Source organism: Palaemon carinicauda, chromosome 10, assembly GCF_036898095.1.
Source record: "Palaemon carinicauda isolate YSFRI2023 chromosome 10, ASM3689809v2, whole genome shotgun sequence".
NCBI lineage: Eukaryota > Metazoa > Arthropoda > Malacostraca > Decapoda > Palaemonidae > Palaemon > Palaemon carinicauda.
The window spans coordinates 134,945,546-134,956,379 of NC_090734.1; the positions used below are offsets into that span (position 1 = coordinate 134,945,546).

A 10,834-nucleotide genomic window follows, 5' to 3' on the forward strand; every position below is an offset into this window, starting at 1 on the left:
TATTTTTTGTTCATTACTTCTTTTATAGTTTATTTCCTTTCCCCTTTGGAGCCCTTGGGCTTATAGTATCCTGCTTTTCCTAACTAGGGTTGTAGCCTAGCAAGTAATAATATGCCAATAAGAGTAGGAGGAGGAGGAGATGATGATGATGATGATGATGATGTATATATATATATATATATATATATATATATATATATATATATACAGTATATATATATATATATATATATATATATATATATATATATATATATATATATATATATATATATATATATGTATATATATACTATCTATCTATATATATATATACTTATTATATATATACATAAATATTTCAGAGACCTATTGGTATCCATATATATGTGTATATATGTATATATATATATATATATATATATATATATATATATATATATATATATATATATATATATATAGAGGTCTCTGAAATATTTATGTATATATAATAAGTATATATATAGATAGATAGATATATATATATATATATATATATATATATATATATATATATATATATATATATATATATATATATATATATATATATATATATATATATATATATATATACTTACTGTATGCATACATACATACATACATACATATCTCAGAGACCAATTGGTATCCTCCTCTCCACTATATCCGGATCGAACCAGACTACGGCTACAGGTGACTCAGAAACGTACCAAATGTGGTTCCTCCCAAAATACACTTGCAATTTCCTTTCAAGACTTCACTCCATACAGATCCTGTGACGCGTGAAGTATAAATAATCACTTGCAATAGGAAGCTGAGATGTACGAGACAGTTTTTATTCACAATTTATCCAGCTTATGATTCCTCCAAATGCAATGACTCATAATTGAGGAAGATCGATCAAGCAAAAAAAAAAAAAAAAAAAAAAAAAAATTTTTTTTTCTTTTTCTTTTTTTTTTTAGAAGTCTTGATTGCAGATGGGATCGTACATGTGACCCTTTTGAATGGAATAAATCTTTGGCCACAGGTGAGCTCTTATGATTAGAGTGTTGGTGTGGGAGTTTGAAAGTCTTTCAGAACTACGTAAGTGATGGTAATTGAAACTGTCGGGGAATTTTACTGGGTTATTAATATTGTTGTATCCTGCTTATGTTAGTGTATGAATAAACACTCATACAGTTATATTTATTTATATTTATCTATACAGAAGAAAGTAAAAAGTTGTAGTACCCTTTTAGGTATTTTCTTCTTGTAAATGGCTGATTATTTATCGTGAAAATGAATGAAAAAGGAAAGTTAATAGTTACATGTATCTGTACAAAAGAAAGTTGTAGTACCCATTCATGTGTTTTCTTCTTCTAAAGGGCTGATTTATTTATCGTAAAAATAAATAATGAAGGAAAATTAATAATTATGTATGTCTATACAGAAGGAAATTGTGGAACATTTTTAGGTGTTTTCTTCTTGTAAAGGGCTGATCTATTTATCGTAAAAATGAATAATGAAGGAAAATTAATATTTTATATCTTTTAACCCTTTCACTGCCAGTGGTATATTAAAAAAAAAAAAAAAAACTTTTGTAGCAAATCTGTCAAGACCACATAAAACTTGGCTAGTTAATATTTATTGAAAAGCTCACATCAAGGCCCCCCAATATTATTATCATCATTATTATTATTATTATTATTATTATTATTATTGCTTGCCAAGTTACAACCCTAGCTGGAAAAGCAGGATTCTATAAGCCCAGGGTCCCCAACAAGGAAAATAGCCCAGTGAGGAAAGGAAACAAGTAGCAACATTAAAATAAATATTTTCTATGTAAATACCAACTTTCTATGATTTGGGTAATTTTAAAATGTGTTTCCCTTCTTTCAAATTTTGATTCAAGTCACGAATGGCAATGAAAGGGTTTTTTAACTTTTTCAGTGCCATAGAATATGTTCTATTCATCTCCCTTATATATTGAAAAGCAAGTGTTTGGCTATATATATATATATATATATATATATATATATATATATATATATATATATATATGTGTGTGTGTGTGTGTATGTATATATATATACAGTATATATATATATATATATATATATATATATATATATATATATATATATATATATATATATTGTGTCACACTCTGGGAGATAGGGAGTATCCATATCCTTCAGAGAGGGGGTACCCTGAGAAGTACACTCGGAAGCCACACACTTCCACAAATTCCCTAACCAGCTGATTATAGTTAGGGAAGAGTGAGAGAGGTGGGAAGGGTTGAATGCGTGTGCCTAAATATTTAACCATCATTTTTGACGAGTTGCGTACACTAGAAATATCATAATGCTTTATTGAGCCTTACATCTTATGTTGTGTGAGGGACAGGTTTTTTAAAGGCCTTTCATCATACCATCCCCACTTCTCTTCACCAGCACCATCTCTGACCCCCTCTTGCAATACTTCAGTCCTGGATCCTTTAGCAAAGCCTAATTAGAGGTCTTTCTGGTTTTCTTTTCCCTCAGCATTTTTCCTGATAATATATTCTTTGGAATTCGTCTGTCCATCAGTATTCCTCTTATGATGATAAAGGCATTAAAGGATTCACAATTATTTCCTAGATGGATTTCCAGAATGTTCGATTAAAGGTTTCAAGGGTCGTTCATGAATGGCAGAGGCAAGAGACAGGACAGTGTCCTAGAGGTTGGTCATATATACATATGATTAGGGCCCAAGGCCCCTCTCTATCAAGCTAGGACCTTGGAGGGCCAGGCCGTGTCTGCTGGTGACAAAAATTGTCAAACAGACATTTCTAACTTTAGTTATTTCATCCAATTGTTGCTTGTGTTTCGTGCTCATTTGAATTTTTAGAAAAAAAAAATATGCTGTTAATAAATCTATCAAATATTTTTTTCAGTCGTATGGATATCAAAGTGATAAAAGGACACATAGAGGCTGTATTTAGAGGTTAACTTTTACACAAGAGTATTTTTTTCTAAGCCAAACCAAAATCAAAATCCAAGCAGTCAGTTACTCAGCCAAAGGTTTTAGTGGTATGGGACAACAAAATAACAAAGCTTATATAAAAAAAATAGACAAATAATAGTTTTTAGATTCCCTTTCTGAGTGGGAATACCTTAACGTGATGAAAAGATTTGCGTATCACTATGATCAGCAAAGACATACTAGTCAGGGCAACCCATACTAGCTTGGTTTGGTGTGAGCAATCAGACAAAAATCTGCCACCGTCACCAATCCTTACTGGCCAGCGTGGTGATGAAAACTAGCCAAACTCCAGGCGTGAATTGATATGTCTGAGGCCTTTTTCATGCAATGTACTAGAGACGTCTGCCTTTGTTGTTGTTGCTAGTGTTTAATTCAACGGGGATTGTGTAAAAAAGAGGTGACATTGTCTGAACTATTTCAAAACTGCTAGACTTTTTGATGGTCGAATAGAACGTAAAACATTGAACTCTGGAATCTCATGTCTAGTAGTACACACATGGGCCATCCCTAAGCATTATGAAGCAAACAGCTTTATACGCAAGCATTAAGAACATTGGCATTTGTTTTCGTGAACATTCTTGGGCCTTTGTAGTTAGTTGGGACGGACCAGGTCAGTAATTAAGATGTGATTAAACACAAGAACACCACCTAACGTCCTAACCTAAGGTTCCCCACCTAACATCCTGACCTAAGGTTCCCCACCTAACATCCTGACCTAAGGTTCCCCACCTAACCTAACCTAGGAGCCGTATCTTTACCTGCTTACCTAACGGGGGATAGTAGCCCTTGTGAACCTCCACCTTAGACTGTCGTAACCTATCCTTAGCTTACCCTAAGACTAAATCTCAACCCTGTGTTCGCTTCCTAACCGGCTTCAATCCTGGCAAGGTAATGCTAAATCATAATATTTCGTACCTTCGTAATATCGATTTCGGACAAAATTAAAAGACTTTCTCCCATAAATAAAATAAATTTGACTAGTGTATACCTGTCCCAACCAACTTCATACACCCTAGATCAAAATGTATTTCTGACATTAAGGTAAATGAAGGTTAGTAATATGCATTCAGGATTTATGTTTATTGACTAAAGTATATATAATTGTGCTTTGTGGCCTCTGGATATTTCATTGACTGATAAGGTCTCATGGTTAGCAGAGTGAGGTTAATTAAATTAGTGTTAAACGAAATTTCCAAAAGGAATTATTGAAGATTCATAGTGATTTCTTGATAGGTAAAGCAATCACGGAGAGTATTTTCTGAAAACTGCATCGAAAAATTATCTAGGGGAGAGAACAATGCCACAGTCGTGAATCCTAAATTGCCTTAGATCAGGTTGTCGAAAAAGAGCACTGTTTAGCATACCCATGCCCTTTTCCACCACGCCAAATGCCCCGCGGATTTTCTCGTGGGGCCTCTCTTTGAGACAAATAGTGAACTTCAGGGTATCTCTCCCCATGAAATTGGTAGCCACAACCCCTACTGCCATGGGCCTGACATAAATGTCCTTCCACTCTTCTTCGACGTCCATATCAGGGAATATGAAATTCCCTCCGGAGGAGACCTTTTTCTCATCTGGGTTGAACCACACCCAGTCGTTTTCATCCGAGGATCCCTTCACTCCGTAGATGTAGCCATTGGCGTACGAGATCCCCCTTTCTCCTGTACAGAGGAGGGCGTGGTGCTGGGCCTTTACTGTGTCCGGTGACAGCTTGAGCAACAGCCTACCTGGGCTCTCATTTCCGATTCCCAAGTCCAGAAACGTCCTTCGGCAGGATTTGTCGACTAGTTGCATGACTTCGCTGTGCTGGAAGAGAATTTGAGTTATTTTGATTAAGGAATAGTCTGATCTTTCAGTCAGAATCTATTTACTTTGATGGAAAATTTCATGGTAGGAATTAATGATTAGCATTAAGAAGGATGAGCAGATAATATTAATTGACAATTTTTTTTTAAGTTATTCAATGTCTGCAAAGGTGAATATAATAGGTTTTCTTAGTTTAAGTACCTCACGTAATGAAAAGATGTGTTTGAGACCAGAGTGTAGAGTGTTATACATCTGAAGTTATAACTAGATATAAGAAAAAATTGAGAAATGACTCATAGGGCTAGAAAATATTTAGGACGTCCTTATGTTAAATCTTCCAGTATTTTTACTTATTTTAAGATTTATAAAAAGTTTGGGTTTCAAAATCCACTGCTTTCAATTTGTAAATATTAATTTCCTTTTGATATGGTGACAAATCTTAAGAGAATGTTCACCAACCCAATTAAGGTATCAAATTTCTTGTACTTCCTAACTACTTACTTTGATATAGTGGGCCTTTGGGGGCAGTAAGTCTTCCGTAAGATGGTGAAGACATAATTCGTTACCTTCTGTGATGGTGATTCTTGCATATCTCGTCTGCCCGAGGTAATTCTGTACGGCGAATATTTTCATTTGCTTTAGAGCTTGCTTTACCGGTTCCTTCAGTTTTCGAAGATAGTCAACCTGCACATATGTGAAGTTTAGATCTTATTAGAAATGATAGAATTAAGAGCAAAACAAGGTCAGGCATGGCTATTTTCCCTGTTGGGGCCCTTGGGCTTATAGCATCCTGCTTTTCCAACTAGGGTTGTAGCTTAGCATTTAATAATAATAATAATAATAATAATAATAATAATAATAACAACCATCTTAGTATAGCGGTGTAGCTAGTAAATATCTTCATAATGGTTAAGAGCACTGAAATAGTAGTTTTTAAAAAGAATTATTAACTCGGATGTTTAACTGTTTTCATATAAAGAATGGAATTAATTATTATTATTAATCTTCAGTCGAGTCAGTGTTCCTCGTATGCTTAAGCCTTGTCCACACGATCGAGCATGCTCGACGAGCAAACCGTGATACCAGACCACAATAGGTAGTGAGAAGGTGAGTTAATGATGTCAGAAGCGGGAAAACCACGGGCAGGGCTCTTGCAATATTGTCATCAACCCTCATTCTCACTATCTATTGTTCTGGTATCAGGGTTTGCTCATCGAGCATGCACGATCGTGTGGACAGGGTTTTACCTTATCATGATTTTTATACTGACGAAGTGATTCCATCCAAATTTAGTACAAACATAGAAGGGAGGTATTCTGTCTGCCTATCACTATCCATGTATCAGTCTGTCAGTGTAACTGTCACACCTAGTTTGAAATTGCAACTTCTCATTCGTAGGGATTACAATCATACCTAATAAAAAGTCAGACCATCCCCATAGATGTGAGTAAAGGGAAATCATCAAGCTGTCTGCTTGTCATTTCATTGTAACTCATCTTACTTAGATAAAGAGGTTTCAGTCACACTTTGTATAAAAAATGACCAACATGCTTAAGTCTGCAAGAGTAGATTGCCATTCTGTCAGTGTATCTGACCATCATTCTGTCAGTGTATCTTTAGCTAATCCTTGTAACTCGTACCTGGTTCTAGAAATTTCAGCCAAACTTGGTGTAATGGTAGATCATCTTACATAAACACACACGAAGGGATATTATCCATTAATCTGTCACACTTGTCTTGTTATAAATCATAAGGGATTTTTCAAAAGATAAAATTATTGTCCAAATAAATTTAACTTTGACCATAACTTTGAACTATTAGAGATAGGGGCTTTATATTTTGACATACTAATGTAGTAATGAGGCCCTCTGAGATAACAAAACCTTGTGACCATGTTTTTGGCCATAATCTTCTGGCCTAAAATAACTTCCAGTTGAGGTGTTTTATTTTTAGACATATGCTCTGTGGAGATCATTGTAGAAGATATTTACTTTTACAAGACCTATAATGGTGTGTTTTTACACATTTTAGAAGTTAGAATGTTATAAAGGAGTTGGCCAGGGGCATGTAGGTAACATCTACCCTAAGATTGTTTTGTACAATTGAAAATACTATTTAAAAGGAAAATACAAAATGCCATCTATATTTTTGTGTGGACGGTGGAAATGTCAAAAGTCTAGAATCCGTGGGCCCTGCATTTGCACCGTTTTCACGAAGCGATGGTTTTCATTAGTGTCCACAGCTATACTGTCCTTGTGAGCTAAAGATGTGGGATGGTTTGGGAGCCTATAGGTCTCCCTGCTGAGGCACCAGAAGCCATTGCTTGCTTGTATCTAACCATAGCTTTATGGTTTTGTGTATATGTTTGGTCTCTAGGGTATTGGGTGGCAGCACGATAACCTTTACCTAGTGATTACTATCTATGAGTGACCTTCAGTCTGCTTTATCTGGTAATAATCGACTAGTAGCTTCTCTAGTTCCAGTTGATAGATACACACTATACAATGTCTTTGGTCTAGAAATAAATTTTTGTTGGTATATACCTAATAGTTATGGTGCTATGAGTATAAGAATATAAATCTGAGCTATATAATAAAAAAAAATCTTTGCACCCTTCAGGCTTACTCTTCACTTGTAAAGTAATTACCTGTATCCTAGCATTTGCCTTATCTATGGAATAAAACAAATAGATAACTTACTGTCAAATGTTCAGGGATATCTTCTTCCACTGTCATAGCAACCATCCCATGGGAGAGGTCAATATATCTTTTTTCTTCATGAGAAATTAGGATCTCCTCTAGAGCATGAAGCTTTTTCCTGCATTCTTCAATGTCCTGTCAACACAATATAAATGGTCATTGTAAAATAAGGAGGATTAGAATTTTGATGCCATACTAAATTTTGAATACATACACACCCATGCCTGCACACCCACCCATTAAAAAAAAAAAAAATTGTGAATGAAGTGTTGAATGGTTTGTGTTTGGTTTTGGCATTGTTAGGTGGTGAAGTGAAAAAATAACTTCCAGAAGTTGGTGGAAGTTTTTAAATGTCAAATAGAAAAAAATTGATAATTATCAGCTAAAGTAGGCTACTCTAGTGAGTAGAAGTTACAATTAGAGATTAATGAATATTGGTACGTTTAGGAGAGGAATGTAGGTAGTAGATCATCACTGAGATGTGGAATTAAATGTGATGGAATCTAAATGAAATAGAAAAAGAAAGGTCAATATCGTCTTATCCGGAAAAGTATTTTGAGAATAAAAGTGTCTTTTGAAGGAAAATTTAGTATACAAAGGGCTTGTTGAACTAGTTATCCCATATGGAAGTGAAATGTAGTTTCAAATAAGAAAAAAATATTTGGGGGTAATTGAGGCAATTAATAGTATATAGCAAATATCGAAACATGGATCAAAGTGTTTTAGATGGCAAGGTCGTGCAGAGAGAATGGTGGATAGTTGGTCAGCAAGGTTGTATATATATACTGTATTTTTATGGTAGATATTTACTTGTATATACTTTATGCAAAAAACTCTCAATAGAAATTATGAAATGCCAAATATGGCACAGCCGTGCATGATGAAAAAAGGGACACTTACCTTTTCTATATCCTCCCGCGTGCTTTTGTTTTTAGAGAGAAATTCCTCTGAAGCGTTCACGAGATCTTTGGTGTCAATGCTTATTTCTTCCGCTTTGTCCATTGATGACCCAAGCGATGAGAGGTCCCTGACAGCTTCTATCCTGACCTCGGCATTTCTTATGCTCATCTCTTGTCTTGATACAGAGACCATCTGCATCTCCAGCAGACTGTTTTCTTCTTCTAGGTAGTTCAAGTGTTTCCTGTTCCTCAGTTCTACATCCTTGATCACATTCAGCATTTCCAGGAGCTTTCTGTTGGCGTCCGCTATGACGGCTCTGAGATCAGAATTACTCGCGATAGCACTGCGGATGTTGTTGGTGGCTTTTTTGCACATGGCTCTGCTCTCCCTGCTGATTTCCATGCTCTCGGCTTTGCAGTTACTCAGAAGTTGAAGAGAACGGTTCCCCTTCACTCTGGACGGCGTCAGTTTGCTCAGTTCTTCTAGCTCGTTCACGTATTTGATGATATCCAGCAGGTTGAAATTTGTGCCAAAGTCCTTGGCTGAAAGGGCATGAAACTCTTTTCGGCAGAAGGGACAAGACTTGAGGTTGTTGCCGATGAGTTGGTCTATGCATCCGGCACACAGGCAGTGGAAGCATGGGAGAATCTTAGGGCAATTCTTTTCTTCGTTAAAGATCTCGTTGCATATTCCACACTCTTTTGGGGTACATAAAGCCTGAAATGAAAATGTGAATTACATGTTTGTGAACACATTTATATAAATAGTATAAAAGATGATCGCTGTTGAGTTGCATCGCTAGCATTTGCTTATAGGTAGGTGATTTTTTAAAAGGGACCATTGCGGAGCTGAAAAATCCTTAGGGAGCTGGCAGCACAGTTCATTACCCTTAAACCCATACCTCTCCTTTAAAAATCACTCATAAATGGCAGAGGCAAGGCACAGTGACAATACCCTAGCTAGTAGGACAATGCCCTAGAGACTGACCATATATACATATAATCAACGCCCAAGCCCCCTCTCCACCCAAGCTAGGACCATGGAGGACCAGGCAATGCCTACTGATGACTCGGCAGGTAGACTTATTCCCAAAAACCTCCATCCTTAGCTTACAAGAATGGTGAGGTTCCAGACACTACAAGAAACTATCGAGCTTGAGCGGGATTGGAACTCCAGTGCGGCAAATCACCAGTATACTACAACCCTTAACTGCCATAGTAAAAACCACAAGAAAATAATGAGCTTTAGCTATAAATCTAAAACCTATAAATGAGAAAAGAATCGAGCCAAAACTGAAAAACCAAAAAATAAAAAAAATTGAAATAACAATATCTGCTTAAATGAGACTCTTTGTCTATGCAAACATTAACAGTAGGTTACTTCATTATTCTATCCGCATAACGAGAAGCAAGGCGAGACAGTGCCGGGATTGTGTTTAGAACTTTATTAGGTAAAATGTTAATTAAAATTCAGATGGTATGACACCACAGTGCGTATAGTTTTTTTTGTTGCCCTTTAGTCACTTTGGAGTTATGTAACAGGACTAAAATCTATTAGCTATTCAGAGACCCGGAATGGAAACCTATTAACCTTTTGCTGGAAATTTCAAGTACTCTATGTCTTAATTTATCTTAAACTACTACTTTATTATTATTACCTCCGCCAACGAAGTTAGGAGGTTATACTTTACCCCCTGTTTGTATGTGTTTGTTTGTTTGGGAACAGCTTCCTGACCACAATTTTAATCGTTGAGTAATGGAACTTTCAAGGATTAACTTTTATGTGAAAAGCTGGAAATATTAAATTTTGGAAGGTCACGGTCACGGTCAAGCAAAATATCCAATTCACGTAATCAGCCATATGTTTGGACATCATTGTCACAGAGACTTCCAACTTGGTTCATATTTGAGTATATGAGAATCCATGTTAATTAATACAGGTCGAAGGTTAAGGTCGAGCAAAAGGTCGAGAAATAAGCTGCCACGGCGGAGGTCTGCTCTCTAATGAGTGTCCCTTTAGTTATTATTATTATTATTATTATTATTATTATTAGCTAAGCTACGACCCCTGTAGGAAAAGCAAGATGCTATAAGCCCAAGGGCTCCAACAAGGAAAAATACCCAAGTGAGGAAAGGAAATATATAAACTACAAGAGAAGTAATGAATAATGAATATAAAATATCTTAAGATTACTATCAACGTTAAAATAGATTTGTCATATATAAGCTATGAAAAGATGCTTATGTCAGCCTGTTCAACATAAAACATTTGCTGCAAATTTGAACTTAAGAGGTTCCATCGATTCAACTACTTGATTAGTAAGATCATTCCACAATCTGGTCACAACTGTTATAAAATTTCTAGAATACTATGTAGTATTGAGCCTTATGGTGATTAAATGATTGTTAGAATTGACTTCATAC

The 10,834-nt window shown here is 35.5% G+C and overlaps 2 protein-coding genes across 2 annotated transcripts in view; one reads left to right on the plus strand and one right to left on the minus strand.

Annotated features, from left to right (window-relative positions):
* Positions 1–10,834, plus strand: part of LOC137648803 (esterase OVCA2) — a 162,439-nt gene that overhangs the window by 72,936 nt on the left and 78,669 nt on the right. The gene's annotated exons all lie outside the window — the stretch shown is intronic.
* Positions 4,052–10,834, minus strand: part of LOC137648496 (uncharacterized) — an 11,904-nt gene continuing 5,121 nt past the window's right edge. The window contains exons 3-6 of the mRNA XM_068381415.1: positions 8,412–9,128; positions 7,512–7,646; positions 5,314–5,496; positions 4,052–4,812 (exon numbers count right to left, since the gene is read on the minus strand). Of these exons, the coding sequence (XP_068237516.1) occupies positions 4,285–4,812; positions 5,314–5,496; positions 7,512–7,646; positions 8,412–9,128 (1,563 nt within the window). The 3' untranslated portion in view covers positions 4,052–4,284. The remainder of the gene's footprint in view (positions 4,813–5,313; positions 5,497–7,511; positions 7,647–8,411; positions 9,129–10,834) is intronic.